The sequence below is a fragment of the Meleagris gallopavo genome, chromosome 1, assembly GCF_000146605.3.
Source record: "Meleagris gallopavo isolate NT-WF06-2002-E0010 breed Aviagen turkey brand Nicholas breeding stock chromosome 1, Turkey_5.1, whole genome shotgun sequence".
Classification (NCBI taxonomy): Eukaryota; Metazoa; Chordata; class Aves; order Galliformes; family Phasianidae; genus Meleagris; species Meleagris gallopavo.
In genome coordinates this window covers 72,154,467-72,171,900 of record NC_015011.2, presented here as the reverse complement: position 1 = coordinate 72,171,900, position 17,434 = coordinate 72,154,467, and the positions used below count along the sequence as shown (strand labels likewise).

At 35.6% G+C, this 17,434-nt stretch overlaps 1 protein-coding gene across 1 annotated transcript in view; it reads right to left on the bottom strand.

Annotated features, from left to right (window-relative positions):
* Window positions 1–15,115, bottom strand: part of LOC100538614 (liprin-alpha-2-like) — a 72,988-nt gene extending 57,873 nt beyond the window's left edge. The window contains exons 1-2 of the mRNA XM_031553999.1: window positions 15,056–15,115; window positions 2,238–2,339 (exon numbers count right to left, since the gene is read on the bottom strand). Coding sequence (XP_031409859.1) covers window positions 2,238–2,339; window positions 15,056–15,115 — 162 coding nt within the window. The remainder of the gene's footprint in view (window positions 1–2,237; window positions 2,340–15,055) is intronic.
* Between the last annotated feature and the right edge of the window lie 2,319 nt (window positions 15,116–17,434).

The window sequence follows — 17,434 nt, the reverse complement described above, 5'->3', positions numbered from 1 at the left end:
TGCATTAACAGCATAAATAACAGCTTGTAAAAGTGCTTCATTATGGACAATGACTTCTTGTTGGAAACCTCATATCTAATATGTCACAGAGATGATTGTATTCTGAAGACAACAGCTGTGTACCTGGAATGCTGGTCTCTACCTACAATCACAGTGTAGGGAGCCTGTAGAAGGCAACATGACTATTACAATAGACTCCAGGAACTAACTTAGTATATGGCAGCTGACAGAGTAAAAGGAATATATATAGGACATGATGGATGACAACATTAATGAAAATTAATGAATAAAGTTAATGAAAATTCTGGAGGACAGTGTAAGGCATCAGTCATGTCTGATTTTTTCCTCTCTCCTTCCTCATTAACGCTTATCTTTATCTTCACCCTTCTTTACTCTTTATTTCCTGCATTTTCTATATATTTTTGTATACTAAATCTTTTTATTTCCAGTGCCTACCTTTGTACTCATTATTAAGACAAATTAATTGAGTATATTAGTTTAAACTGCAAGGACTTCTGGCAACATCATCATACTTTGCAACTCATTAATTGGAATCTCCTGGAAAACCTCTTACCAAATTTTCTTTCACGTAATATAAAAAGAACAAGAATGGACAATAATTAATTTCTTTGGTTTGCAAAGAAAGTGCTATGACAGAGCTTAATTTGACTTGTTACTAACTCAATTTGCTTTTCTCTCACAGTTGTTTGGTGTACAACTGTCTTTGACTATAGGGCTGTGATAGTATTCTTCTTTGAGCTACTTATTGTATTAGACCCATAGGAGGTATGAGTACAAAACTTGGTGTTCAGTGGGCTCTGTAGTGAAATGGAAAAAACTTTCTGCTAGGTAGTCTTGTACGCATTCTTATGAGAATGTATGATGACTGAGAAGAATACATTTATATTTAGTATATGCACTACTTTTTCTGTAAAGAAAGGCTAATTTAAGTATTTTCTGTGCAGGAATGTGTATATGGAGATTACCCAATCGGTACAATTGTCTGGGCATTTATCTTAACCATATCTTGCCTTGAAAAGTTTGTGCTAGAAATTAATACAAGTTATTCTTTGTTCTATGTAACTTTATAAAGTTGACTTTTTTAGTTTTCTTTTAACATTTAAATAACTGATATACATAACAGTTACTGAAAATCTAAACAGCTTTAGAAATACTTCAGAAATACATGGTTGAGATGGCTTGCCAACCTGAAGAATGCATTGCAACTCTAATGTTCTCCTTCATTAATTCTATTTTTGTGGGAGTAATTTTGTATTGTTTAGATTATGAAAGAGTTATGGGAGGAAAAAATATGTTTTATCTGTTTCCCATCACATTTCCCAATCTCAACGCATCTAAAACTTTACATTAAATATGATTATCTCTTCTTGCTCCTTTAAGCTAGCATGGAGGTAGATGAAGCACCACTGCCTCTTTGTAGATAACTGTAACACTTGTCCATCTTCGGATTTCTGGAGTTTGTGGCACTCTAGTGCTATACCTGGCAGTAAAAAGGATGGAGAAAGACTGTCACGATTCTTTTGTCAAGTATCTTGCTAGATAACCTTTGGAATGCCAGTCAGGTAACCAGGGAAAGATATTAAGTGAGGCACAAAGCACTGTTAGTGTAATGAAAGGATGAAAACAGAAGGAGTTGCCCAGAACACAGAAGAATGCAACATAAATATGTTAAAACATCTTTGGTGTTCAGCATCTGTTCCAGAAGGCACTACCATGGATTCTTGGTTGCAGATAGAATAATGGCTTTTGATTGAAGCAGATCTTAGGGGTGAAATGTTGTCCTCAGCTGTATCACAAATGATATTTACTTCAAGGATCACAGTGGCTGTGACTAAACAGCATAGTCACTGTGATACAAGTGGCAGCCTTCATCTCATCTTTATTCAGATCAAAATCAAGGCTCCTAGGTACCTGAATGTGTTGTACCCCTGCCCTTAGACTTGAGAAGAGATGAAGATCTGTGCAGGCTACTTATGTAGGACTTGGGTCTTGGAAAGATTAGTGAGTCTCTTGCTCTGAATGTACATACCTTGCACATTCAAAGTCTAGCAAGCAGTTATTTTCTGCAGGTCTGTAGCATGGTAGATACATCCTGCTACTTAGATCCTGACAAGTCTCATGTACTTATTTAAATACATTTTCAGGGAGGGCAAGGAGTTTTATCTCCTACTTCATACACATACATGATATCCAGAAAAGTTCTGCTGTACACTTACTCTCGTGTTGTTTCTTTCGGCCTTCAGTTCTGAAATCTCCTCCTCCTTTTCAAGCAGCTGTTCCCTACATGCATTTAATTCTTTTGTCAGTGCAGCAAATTCCTATGGAATAAAATTGTGAAGTTACACAAGATGTAAACACAAAATTAATCAAATCTACATGCATTTTAAGATTTATATAATATTTAGAAACAAACACAACCTAACATCGCATATGTAAACACCAACACTTGTAATAAGCTTTTAAAATAATAAATTTTTCATTGAAAACCTAATAAATTTAATAAGAACCACCTATACAAAACACAGGCAGAGTTTTAGAAACAAGAGCAGGCCTGAGATGATGACAACATCCCCCAGACATAAATTATCAGAACTAAAGCATAAGAAATACGCAACTGGCCTATTCTGTAGCAAGAAAGACACTATAATTTTATGCACAATGAGGTTCAGCTCACTACATTTGCTTAGCAAGTTCTTTCGCCTTCCCATAATGCAGCTATTGTAATACAGCATGTGATAGAAAAACTATGGAATTCATTGATCAAATTCCATCTGGTAGCAGATTAGCAATATTTGCAGTAGTTAAAACAAAAATAAAACAAAAAAACACCCAGATAGCTACCAAGTGGAGCTCTAATTTTTCTTGATGCTTAAATTTAACTACTAAAATGCATTTGGGCATCACAGTGAAAGACTCTAACATTCATATTTGTTAGTTTAGCATGAGTTTCCTAAGAAATAACAACATAAAATGAAGCAAAATTTTAAGTTGCTCCTGATGTTCTGTTAAGAACGCAACTAAACAATGATTACAAAACAAATCTTTCAGCTATTAGAATTAGTACTAACGTATCTTGATACACCATTGCTTTTATGCTTCAAAAAAACACATAAAAATTTATGTATACCAATGGCAGTCACAGATTAAACATTAAGTTAATAACTAGAAGGTCTCAATGCAATCCAAAGTGGCAACTTTTATCCATAAAACTGAAAAGACTCTGTTTCTCATGAAAACAGTGAGGCAAACAATGAAAAAGCATTTGAAATATATAATCATGCCAGAAAGAAAAGTTGTCCAGATGAGCAGCACTGCTGCTAAACAAAAGCATATACATATTTAAAACTTTTAAGTTAATTGAGTTTGACTAAAATAATTAATAGCTGTTAAGACCACTCATGAGCAGCCAGGATTAAAGTGCCATCATTCCTAATTCCCCCAAGAATAAAGGAGTTTAAGAAAACAAAAACATGTCTAGGTGGCTTATCAGCTAGTAGGCTGAACCTGAGTCTAAATCTACTTCTTTAAGACAAAAGCTAGCAATGATCTCAAAAGAACTTGGTCTGCTGTCTCCCTTCAAGTTCTGGGAAGCAGCTTTTATCCAAACTGAAGCGCTTTTCAGTAGAAGTTTGGTTGGTATTCTTGGGTTCCTTCTGTTTTAATCAAATTTACAAATGGTTAATTGTATATTATTGATAATAATGATATTGTATTTTCAATAATATAGATATATAATAATGTTATAGTTCCTGTATTAGTTTTGGAAATGAGAATTAAAACTCTGCTCACTTTTCAAAAATATTATTAAAGCTTTTGCCTATGGATCTTACTTTAGTAAGAAGTAGAAGTGTTATTCTCTATAGAGTTTTGCTTGAACTTCTGTATTTGGGGTTGTAATTAATGTCACATACTAAGTGAATATGCCATATTTAATGTAAGCCAGTGATTTCAGGTGAAGTTGAATTGGAATTCTAAAGCAGAGAAACACATATGCACATACTCCTTTTATAGTCTTATAAACTGTATAGTGCCACAGTGTGGAACTCTTGTTGCTAATATACATTGTTAATATTACCAGTATAAGCAGTATGATACTATTTTAATTTAACACTTTTAATTTCTTTGTATTGTTTTAGTTGTAATTTAAAGAGACTTTTGGCGTATGCTGTAGCATCTGGATGGGTGACAGGTGTTGGAAAGGACAGCAAGGATCATCTGGTGACTTGCAGTAACAGTTACTGTAAGGCAAAGCAGTCTGTGAACATGCTTTTCTTGTTTTGCTTGGAAACAGAGAAATATATGAGTTTATAAAATTGTACATTCTTTGCTGTGCCAAGACAAGCCTACTAGCAGCAGTATGATCCCTAGTGCTTTGGCCAATATAATCTCAAATAATTCAGTATTTGAGTTTTACTATTTTGTTGAACAGTGTGGATTTTATTCTTTAAGAAATTTAATCTTTCCTTTGCTTAAAAATAAACCATTAAGCAAAATTATGCTCCGTGAGTTTGATACTTAACCATTTCTTCTCAGCCTCCAAATATCTTCAGTCTATACCCATAGTATTACTATCTAGTTTGGCTGGGCTGCATGTATCCAGTACCTTAGACTGTTTCCTTCAGCTGCTGACACAGCTCCTTCACACCTTTTAATTATTCAGTTGCTGCTGTTCTCTGAAATTCCTGTGTTATAGTATCAGAATTTACAAGAACACTCACTTCTTCATACCTGTGGAGCTAAAGTGGTCACTTCGCTCTTTTTATCTGAAGGACCAGTGGCTGTTCCTGAATCTGAACAATGATAGTATTTTTCTTGGTGTTTGTTTTGTATGTGTTTTACAGGGAAAGTCTCAAAGTGAAAACTGAGTTTGCCCTAGAGCTTTACAAATTACTTCTGTCATGTTTGCTTTGACAAATTAACAACTGCGATAAAAGCTCACAATAACTTGCTTTTCAATTCATGTTACCATAACTACAAGTGAAACCCATTTTAAGTATGTCCTCCCTTTCAGCCCAAGGTATCACTGAGATATGACACTGTAATGCTCCAGAGAACATGGTTCTCCCACAGGTTAGAAACAAAGCAAAACATATTTTTGTTTATCCAGTTATGTAATAAACAACACGTGATGATAATGACCTCCGCTCCTGCAATTCCCCCTGATTTACACAAGGATCAAGGGAATACTGTCATCTGAAATTACTGTTCGCAACCGAAATCTTGCATGGTCAGTCATACTTTGTGGGCCCCGAAGGTGGGATCTGTTGCATAACTAATGTGACTTGACATGTACAACCTCACTCTAAAAGCTTATATAGAAGTTGTTGGGATATAAAGCTAATTAAGAAATAAAGAGAATCAAAATGATGAAAATTATGCAGTTGATTTCACTGCTCTTATATTACAAAATGGTAACAAGACACTAACTTTTTTTATGGGAAACAACTAAAGAATGTATTTTTTTGTCACCTGAATAAACAAAGTCGTGGGGCCTATTTGATCTGCTGTTTCCCTTGTTGTCTTAATACTTGGGCTATAACACTCAGTCTGACTGAAAAATAGCTGACTCAAAATGACAGCCCTTCACTTATCCCATGCATATCTTTGAAGAGAGGGCAGAAGCCTCAAAAAACAAATTCAGTGGAAATTTGTGACCACTGAAAGGACAATTTGGCGTTACAAATCTGAAAGTCAAGGACTTCCCCTGGCGTAGCAGCTGAGAGCGCAGGCTTGAGGGTGCCCGGGAGAGGGGGAGACCACAGGGACAGGCAAGCTGACAGTGCTGCCAGATGTGCTGGCAGCAGGGCTGTGCAGGGAGGCGTGCCACAGCATCCTTACCATTACATATCTGCCTCTAGGGGTGGCTGAACAAATGCTGCTTTCTCTGCTTATTGTTCCCAGGAAGGGTTTGCAAGGATCATTTTTTTCATGGACTAATACACATAAAACCTATATAACAATCCTCATAGGTGAGGGCATGCCAGAGAAATGAGACTTCAGAGCTGCAACACTTCATTGTTCAGCTTGTGAGTACAGCCCAGTATGGAGAGAGTTGAACTCAAATGAAAATGCAAACAGCCTCTCATCATACATACTTGTACTGAAAGAGTGAATCTATTTTGTAAGCCCTTCCCTCACCCCAACCTCCCTAAAAAAAAAAAATAGAAAGAAAGAAAAAGAAAATTCAGTTTCACAGAGGATGGGGTGTATTCAGCTCATAATCTGTTCCTCTGGAACTGCCTTTGAAATGCAGTTCATTTCAGAATGAAAGAATGAACTAATCTCTACACAGGGTAAGAATGGTTAGGCCTTGTAATTTCTGTTTTGCATTCAACGCTGTTTATGTAGACAGAGTTACCTTCTTAAAAATTTAGAGGTAAATCATTTAACAAGAGAAATTATGATATGTGACAATTCTCTGGGAGTTTTAACCTTTCATTTATTATGTTTTAATTCAATTCAGTTTTCTTAAATTGCACATTCTTTCTTTTCTAATTATTCCTTCATTGCAAATCTTGCTCAAAACTCTCCATGCTTTTTAAAATACCAAAGATTTACTTTAGTCATTTCACTCCTACTAGAACAGAAATTTCAATCTTGTTGACAGCAATTAGTAATACAAAAGACTAAGAAGTTCTGGATTAAAGTCACCATTTATCTTACTATTGAAGAGCCATAATTATAGCCCATGATTCTAGATTAGGTTGAATGATACAATTCAATATTTGGGTTTAGTGTCAATCTTCTGAAATGTGGAAATGGCCACATCATATGTAATGAGTGAATCTATAATATGAACTTTGAATTACTTTGTTTAACTCATACCACTGGTTCAGATAGGGAAAGTGAGATGTTATCTGGTCTTAGCCACTAATATGCTTCAAACTATCCAGGAATTACCATGTGTGTTTATTTATTTAGTGCCTGCAAAATATCAAGCATGTGAAAAGTATGATTAAATGCGACAATGTGAGAAACTATTAATTCACAGAGAAAAATGAAGAAGAGGAGATTCCTGTTTCATAAGAGAGAAAATTAACTCTGTAACACAGGGGATTTGTGAACTCACACTCCATTTATTTTTTTTTTGGAACTGTGGGCATTGTCTGAGATTCTGAAGTATGCAGACACTTTCCCACACAGAAGCACACAATCAGTGCTTCTTGGAAGAAATTGAAAAAAAAAAACAAAAAAACTTTTCAGGGGTTTAGAGCCAATGCTAACAATGCGAACAACAAATAATATCAACACTTCTACTGAACAGAAAATGGGATGAGAACTGTTGCATAGTTCTCCATCAAGAAATAATTACTTCTTTAAATACTCCATTGAAACTATATTATATTTTGAACTAACTCTCGCAAATATTTACTTTTAAAACTATTTCTTTCTGGGTAGAAGAAACCATCTCATACTAATACAGCCCCTATTTGGACGGCCTACTATTGTGAATGTAGTATTTACTGTTATGACTGTGGTCCCAAATTAAAACAGATGTAATTGGATATTCCAAGCAAAAATAAAATCCCACATCTCTTTTATTACCTAAAAAACAGCACTTATATTTTTCTTCTACAAAGCTCCAGAAAGGAATAAGAGAGAGCGAAGGATTATAACAAATGTACGTCTCACTAAGGCCTTTGAACATATTGAATTAGCTCAGACACATATGTATATTTTGGTTTAGCTTTGCAGCATATGTAACCTAGCTTTTAAAAAAATGTTATCTAATTTCAGTAACTATATCATGTTACTTTCATGATTTTTTGAAGCATGAGTAGCTCAATTGTATTCTAACATATATTTTAAGTCATCCAAAAAGAAACTTATATGATAGCTATTTAAATATTAGTTCAACTGACAGTAGTTCAAGATAAAGATAATGGGAAGAACATACAGCTGTCAGGTCTTGTGGTGTATTCTGCCTAGTTTTCCTGCTGTAGGACACACTTGCCATGGAAAGATGCAGTTCTACAGATTTTTGAAGCCAAAGTAGATCTCCCTAGCAACATGAACATCGTGGCAATTGTTTTATATGTGCTTTGCTTCTTACTAATATGAATACTGAAGCACAGAGCATTTATAACCAAATTAAACAGCTTAATTTCTTCTATTTCAGAATGTTCTACCACACATAGTATATTTTGTAGAAGTATTAGTCAAGTAAGATACTACATCAACATGCTTGTCAGAAGTATTGTAAATTGGAGTTGTAGTGAATCTTGCTTCAAGTCATGTTACTGAAGTTTGGAAGTGAATCAGCTGTATAATAAAGGAGATTGTACTATCAGCTAAATCCATTCAATAATAAATGCTTTGTTCCACAGATATTCATATTAATTTCTTCTAATATAGTTCTGATATAGTTATGCTGCAGAATTTACAAGAGTATGTCTTGATGATTAAATACTGTACTGTATCAAAACTGATGACAATTTACTATTCCATAGTAACAAATTCAGAATCTATGCAATACAGAAAAAGAGCAAAATGACAGACTAAGACCTGTCTTAGACCCTAATTTTCTAAGGGACTGATGTCAAAGGAAAATGGGATTAACTTTATTCCAGCTGATGAGAAGAATATTTTTCCAGATATTAAAATATTAAATATGTGAAATGGTTCCAGAGAAATAGCATAAACAAATAATAAATTTCTGTATTGATTACAAGACTACCCATTGCCAGCAGTTTAATTTTATGCTTATAATCCTTTTTTTTTTTATTGCAAAATTGAAATAAACACAAAATAATAAAGGAAATCTCCCTACCTAACATGAAAGTTATTGAAGTACTTTACAGACTGTACAATGGCTTCTGCATATAAACACATACACACAACTCTCAATTAGAAGGCAGATTGAGGTCAGTACATGGCCTTAAGAAATAACCTAAAATAAGTCCTGACAGAGGGAATATATAAAGGATGAATGTAAGATGCAACACACACTTACCAGTAAACAGAACAGCCCTTTTCTTATAATGTTGGTAAGTAATCTTATTTTATTGCCAAGTGCAGCTTAAAGTCTGGTTGATTTTTAGTACATCTGATGCACAGTTTAAACTCAACTTTCTTAGCTTTGACTTCTTTCTTGGCACAGCATCTTGTTTTCTTCCAAGCAAACATGACAAAACACAGAGTGACCTTTACTTCTCCCTCATTTTAAGGAACATACACTGTTATGACACTTGTCTCCTTCCCTTCACCCTCAGCATTTTCTCTGGGTGAATCTTATCCCTGATCACTAATTCAGCTATTAATAATAGGTCAGTAAGTCTGCTATTCTGATTAAGAACACATCCTTCCTTTCACAGCAAAATTATACTCTTCCCTTTTCATAACGCATTAAAATGAGATTCAATCATTAAATATTTTAAGTATACGTTTTTTTTTAAAGTCACTTTATAAAATCAAGCCACAAGTATTTGATGTTTTGGACATTTTCCACTGTCGCCCATTTCTTCACAAAGTTGCTCACAGTGGAAGAAATGTATATAAAAAAGAAGGAAGGAGAAAACATGGAAAACATGTACTTGCTTAATTCTGTTATTTTGAATAACACTCCAAAAAACTTCTGAATATTAAACAAAGTTTAACAAATAACTCTTCAAGTTAAAAAAAATCAAATTCTTATTTTTTCATCAGACAAAAGAATTGTCAAAGAAAAATGAGAATCAAGTCTAGTAAATGACGTCATGAATCTACAGAGCTCTTTACCTAAACTATATTTGACCTTTTCCTTTCACAAAAAGATGCAGCCATCCTCTTGCAAGTCTATGAGATTCTTCAGTATGTCAGATTTTCAATGTGAATTTTATTTCACCTCATTTGTGTTGTATGTTGGAAAAAACTCTATATTCAAGGTGATCATTGAAGATGAACATAGCAGAAGGTACATTTAGGAAGTGAATGAACCAACATGCTTTTGGGTTGGACAAAGCCTAACAACATAGAACTCTTTATATTTCTAAATAGGACTCCTATTAAGTGAATTGAATGAACAGTCTCATTTGCCCTAGAGGTATTTGTTCCTGGTCAGGCTGATCCTAGTCTAAGCTTATTTGAAAAAAGTGAAAAAAATCCCAGTTTTAGATATCATGGACCACTTTACAGTTGGTATCGCTGGTGGCAATTGCCACTAGGAATTATGGACTGGTAGTTATTATCCTACTATTACAAGTGCTAGTATCCAAGTGGAGCAGTATGAGGCAGTTTGACTCTTGCAGGAGATAACAAGGCAATCAACCAGTCAGGATGAATATCAGGAAGTCCAAATTGTAAGCTTTTATGTCTCACTTCAGAGAATGAAAATGGAATAAATGGTATTCGGAAGATATTTCTATTTTTGAGTTTATGACAATATGTATTGTTTCACTCGTGAATTCTACTGCTTGATCCTTTAATTTAGATGACTATAAAACATATTTACTTTTATGATGGAACTGCATTTACACGTAACTCTTGGTGTCTCTACTGGAGTTAATTTAAGCCATATATTTCATTAATCTGCTTTTTATTTGATAAGAAATGTAAGATACAACATGTTTCTTTTTTAGTAATGTTTTATCAATCACTACATTAAATCTTCTACTGATTTACTAGCTCTACAGTTGGTCCAAAGAGGAATTTAATATCCAAAAAGTACACATATTTACCTTAAGAAGGAATTCCAATTTTGCTCTTTCCAGCAATCTGTAATGGAACATTTGCTTTTTTTACACACATTGAGAGTAACATTAAAATTTATTCAAACTTTGCTTTACACTGTACACAAGGTAAAAAAGTTATTAACAATGAATTTTCATTTGGTCTATATTACTATGACAGGCTTTTAAAACTTCAATAGAGAAAACAAGATAATTGGTTGCAGATGTTCTTCATAAAGAAGTATTATGAGTTGTTAATTATTGACAGAGACATTGTCCTGAGGAAAAACATACATTGTACAGACATACAGAACACCAAGTTAAAGAATGGTATATTTTATATCAGAAATTGCAAAGCTACCACTAGCCTCTGTTCCTCACTAATAAAACATCTTGATATTATGTTAACTTTCAGACATTAGCAATGTCATCCTTATGCTGTCACCAATTACTAAAGCCTCGAAATCTTTTTTATAAGAATATAGGATAATTGATGCAAAACATATAACAGAATTTCAACTCTGAAAATGCAGTGAGTAAATACCTTTTTTTTCTCTCTGAAGAGAGAAGTTGATAAAGTCCTGTAGTTTATAAAATATGATTATGATTGCAAAAATAAATATTATCTTAAAAGCCTTTATTGATTTTGAGTCAGAAAAAATAATTTAGTGCTCTTCATTCAAGAAAAATGGGACACTAAATAATAAGTTTCAATTAATTGACATTTTCACTGGTGTTCATTCACATGCTGTGCTCATCAATGGTGATAATTTATAAATTATCTTGTCTTCAAGTCATAGCATATTCATGGGCTATGAGAAGCAGTTCTAGAGCTCTGAAGGACTCTGGTGGTTGCAGTCAATAAATAAATAAGAAATTTACATCAAAATAATATCAAATTAGCTATAAACTTCTGAGCTGCCTACTGGATAGATGGCCCAGAGGCTGATATTGCTCAGAGCCTAGGCAGTTTGTCCACATCTTTTTGTTTAGCTCTTCAGGCACAGAATCACAGAATCATAGAATCATTTTGGTTGGAAAAGATCTTCAAGATCATTAACTACAAGCACTTAACACTATTGAGGCTACGAATAAATGATGTCCCCAAGTGTCATAGCCACACATCTTTTAAATTACCTCCAGTAATGAAAACTCATCACTTCCCTAAGTAGCCCCTTCCAAAGGTTGACCAGCTTCTCCATGAAAAAATTATTCCTAAGATCCAATCTAAATCTCACCTGATACTCAAGGAAACTTGAGGCCATTTATTTGTGTCCTACCACTTGTCATCTGAGAAAAGATGCTCTCCTCACTACAACTTCAGGCAGTTGTAGAGAGTGATAAAGTCTCAGTCTCCTCCAGACTACACAGCACCAGTTCTGTCAGCTGCGCCTCAATTTATCTTGAAAGTACTGAAGTTCCTTCATGAGCATCAATGTTCTTCTCTGAATGCATTCTAACACCTCAATGTCTTGTAGCGGAGCCCAAATCTGGATGTAGTACTCAAGATGCAGTCTCACCACTATCATGCACAAGGGGATAATTACTTCCCTAGTCCTGCTGGCCACCTCATTTCTTTCACAGGCCAGAATGCCATTGGTATTCTTGGTTTCCTGGGCACACTACTGGCTTGTGTTCAGCTGGCTGTTGACCAGTACTACCTGGCCCTTTCCTGCTGGGCAAAGATCATTTCAAATCCTTCTCCACCTTTCTCAGGAGATGTCCAGGCAATGACTGGCTGTCAGGCAACAAAGGCTCCTGTCATCCCTCAGCACCATGCCTCAAGGGACAGAGGCAGACCTGGCTTTGCCAACAGAAGGGGCAGACCTCCTCTCTGTTCCGCTCCTAGTGCCAGCATTTTGCCAGCAAAGGCAGCCCAGTGGGAAAGCTTAAGTCAGTAGTGGGCAGCCCATGCTGACTGCTCCTACCTCCTGCCCTCACTCTGATCAGAAGATTTCAGCCAGGCATCAGGAGTGGAGTGGGACACAAAATCATGGACATGACCTGCATCTGGCCCAACTAGAACGTGCTGCAGCTGCCTTTCCGGGAACTTCAGGCTCTTTTGTCCTCTTTTCCACACAGGGCTTCCCTGGCCCCTTCACTATGCTGCTTTCTCTGTGATGCTATGGGGGATAGGATGGCTGCCTGCGCCTCCCAAGGGCCTGATCTGGCCTCTCTCCACAGCCAGGAGCTCAGTCTGGAACTATCAGCCCACAAACAAATGTTGCGGGAGGAATTTGGCAACAGGGCCCATCTCCCCTCCCATCTTGTGATGGCACTGCTGAGAGTGGCTATCCAAGAGTTCTCAGAATAGGAGATTTAAGGAGATACCTGGGCTCCATCAGCTTCCCAAACTACACTTTCATTGCCTCACAGCACAGACTCCAACCTGACATGGGAGCCTCTGACCCTGTTGGCTCTGAGTGATCAATGGACATAACCAGGCAATGGATTGTAACTACATGGCCCTCACTGCTTATCCTGGGGTGCTGGCTCAGCCTGGCTCATTCCAGAATTCCTGCTGAGCACATCTGCAAGGCTTGGAGGTTGAGAGGGTTCTGTGCAATGCCTGGGGACTCTCAGTGTCTATCCCTGCAGTTTCTGTTCTTTTGTGTAAATGGCTTTTCCTAAAATAATCAATGGAAAGCATTATCCTCCCTTGCCTGTCAGCCAGACCAGCATGAGGGATGTGCATATGTGGCTATAAGAATATAGAAATAAAACAATCATCAAAATGAACTTTGAAGAGAGTAAAGATCTGGAGCTAGCTTCTGCCTGTTTATATATTCCTTCCTGCTGACTGGAGACATTCAGAGTCACAATGACGAACACAGAAACTGGCAGCAGGAATCACATTTCAACTGTACATTGCAATTGCTATATTGTGCTTGTCTTATGATTTCAGTATATTGCTAGATCACTTTTCTAAATCAAAATCCCATGTACTGTTAAACATCTTCAAATAAGTGAATTTTATATTAGCCATTAAACTCTCCCTGTGTGGAATACCTAAATGAACATGGTCAGATGGTATTGGGCTCTGAAAGCCTGAGAGCTCAGCAGTAGAAATTCAATAACTTCCACAGATTTCTTCACTTCTTTAGAAACTGAAGACATTATGCAGGCATCAGTGGAAAATGTTAATTTATGTCCAGGCTCTACTAAAATGACAAGCCACATAACTACATTATGGATACAGTCAGAGTTTCAAATCATATGAATAAAACTACTATTCCGAGAGACCGTAAAATGTTTCCAGAAGTTTCAGCTGCATTGTCAAACCTCTTTGGAGTAACAACATATGAATGACTCAGACTCAAAAGCTTTTTCCATGAATTGAATTTTTGTTGAGTTGAAATAGGTTTCTATGGTAGCAATAATGCTATAAATGATTCCCTGTGGCTTAAAAGTGCCAGGCAGCAGCAATGCCTCTAGCACCTACTGCACTATTTTCAGTCACAAAAAGAATTCATGCAGGGGCCCAGATGACAATGTACCTCATTAGCTATGCTCTCCATCAGATCCGTTGAAGTGGTAAGGCTAACCAGGTCTGAAACTTAGTCCCTCATCGTAGTAAATCTGGCCAAAGTAGATCTCATAAAGCCTTAATATTTTGGGAACTTTTAATTCAAAAAAGCTGTCTGCATCTTGATAACCTAAATCAAAGGATGGAGTAGTCTATTTGTTGGGATTCCTCTATCCTGACTTAGAAGTCTGACTTGATGCCACTCTCAAAAGTCAATCAGACTTACAAGTCTAAACCAGTAAACTTCATTCAAAGGAACAAGATCTAAACTTTCACAGTTTGACAAATAGAACTGAAGCTTTTATGTCTTCTGAAAATGTTAAAAAACAAACATATCATCCCTTCACAGCTTTGAAAATTTTGCCTTCAGTAGTGTAATGCATAGAAACACTCTCACATTAAATTCAAATACATGGGTCATCATCTCTGACTGACCCAAGTGAATGTAACAGAAACTTCACATTCAGTCCTTATGCTCTAAAATGCCATACACACACCACATTTATTTCACATTAAGTTGTTTTCACTAATTTCTATCAGTATGCCTAGAAACTATACCTGAGGTTTAATATTTCACTATATTGTATGGCATAAAAGGAGAGAAAAATATGGCTTATCTCTGAAGGAACTTACTGCCTAAGAATAAAATAGGAAGCTGTAAATTGCCAGGGACAAGTCAGAGGTAATGTGACAATGTGACATATAACTGGCCTCAGCTACATACTGCATAATCATTTTCCTGATAAATCAACAGAAAAAAGACAGACATCACTGACATGTGGGCTGACAAACAGGCAGCAATTCAGAAGAACTGAATTATACATTTTCATATGGTAGATGGGTCTGTATTGAGTATGCTCACCTTCCATGCCTTTATTGCTATCTCTTCCTTTAGAGAGTCTTGGGTGAGCAGCATGGCCATATTACCTTTTGACATCAGCTCACTTTTCAGTTAGAGCTCTCATTTCTATTCTTTCTCATCTTTGTGTAGAAACAACATCATAAATGTAAACAAAGGAAACCTATTCCTTCTTTTCCTGATTAACAGAAAAATTTTTATAGCAAAATTTACTAGCTATGAAAATTGTATTAAATTGTAAGTAGAAAGCAAACAAAATAATGTCAGAAATCTGAATAATATCTGAGACTGAAGGGAATTACTGGTGCTGCTCTGACAACTATGCCTTCTACTTTATTGTGCTGGCCCACAACCTCAGAGGTGGATGTTGGTGGCATGGCAGTAGGGGTTGAACCTTCCCACAAATATTCCATTTCATTTTGTTGCTGCGAGACAGATGGCAGCAGAGGGGCACTCTGAGAAAGTGGCATCTGATCTGGAAGTACATATGAAGCAAAGGTATGACACTAAATTTCCCCATGCAGAAAAGATGGATCCTACTGACATTCACTGATGCTTACTGAACATTTTTGGATACCAAAAAGTGCACAGAGGAATTCAAATACACCTTGGCTTCATATGCACCCCCATGTCAGACATAATTTTATCAGACTGCCCCTCTGCTGCCATCTGTGGCACAGCAGCAAAACTGGAAGAGTTGAGAGAGGTGTAAATGTATTAGAAAATCAAAATAAGGGAAGACTATCAGTTTTCTATAATTCCAGGGACAGCATACCCTAGAGTTAGATTTAGAGGCAAACTTACAGTTGCAGTCATGTCATTTATGACAAATAATATTGTTTTAAATAGACAGGCAGGTAAATCACATATTGATTAACTTTATCTAATAATAAATAATACACCTTGAGAAACTGCATCTTTTCAAAGACAGTGTTTAAGGGTATAGCTATTAATCATAATTGATTCATCCTCAAGGTAAGTATTGATTCTTATCCAATATTTTAAAACAAATTGAGTTCAAAAAATGGTTAGTTCTGTATCTATTTTCTTTAAATAGAAAGATCAAAGAAACTGTTTATGGAACAATAACAACAAAAAAATGTATTACAAAGTTTAGATAATTAGTATAAGTACAGTAGTGGTTCCTAACAAAGATTCATTAATAATACTTGCCTGAAAAAGAAAAAACCTTCTGAAACTAAGTGGAAATATTAAACTCTTTTTGTGTGACAGTAAGAAAAATCAGACTTTCTAGTGTAAGCTTGGGCTAATAATATTTCAGTAAATTTCAAATTATATTGCTCTAGCAAAAGTAGTAGATCAAAGAGACAAAGTGCCAGATTCTCACCTGATGAAACTGAGCAAAATATACTGAAGTCAATAGTAAAGTACTTCTTTAATTCACAAACATTAGACCATCTTAAGATGAACCTCTGTGAGTTTTGAAATCAGTAAATCCTTTTTCCACACAAGCTATTTTTATACCTTTGATAATATTGTAAAGTGGAAATGAGTTCGGATTGTATCCTTGTAATCTACTCTCAAATAGATTGTTGCTCTTCTGCTCCCCTGTAAGGATTATGTCCTTCAGGAGGCCCAGAATGAGCTCATGTCAAGACATCAAGAACTTAACAGAGAAAACCATTTACCTAGCATATGTCCCATATCTAAATGTGCTTCACAGTATTCTCAGCTGATTGTTTTTCAATTCTCTCATGCAGTCACTCAAAGCGAATCTATTGTCTATTCCTCAAATACAATACTAGTTAATTCCATAAATCAAGATGCGATTAATTGAATTTTGTTAGCAGTTTTTAATCTTCATCTGGAGGATTTGCCCGTATAGAATACAGGAGAACTCTTGTTTTATTCATAACAAATACCAACAATTTAATTTTCACATGCAGATTTTGCCTGCTTCATCAGCTAAAATCAAACAGGAACACTCCAGAGGCACACTGATAAAACACCCTCATAGTGTACTCAGAGAGTAACCAATTTCTGGATGTCCTTGTAAGTTTATAAACCTAGAAACTGAATAACTCAGAATGCTAAAATAAAATAATGTTCACATTTATTTTTAAAATAAGCATTTCAAAAATGTTTTATGTAACATTTATTACGCTTTCTCACTCTCAGTTTTTCATAACTGCATTCATAGTATGCTCACAATAGAAAGTTAGACAGAGTCAGACTAATTTTGGTAAGTCTGCTGCTTAATCTACTGTAAACTAAAAGTTTTCTTTTTCTATCTGTTTAAATCTTACTAGAAACTTAAAAGAGTTTGCTTGTTCAAGTATAAGAATACTCAAACCAAAAAATCAGAAAATATGCATTAAAATCAAATATGCATCAAAAAATAAGCAAAATTTGTTCATTATT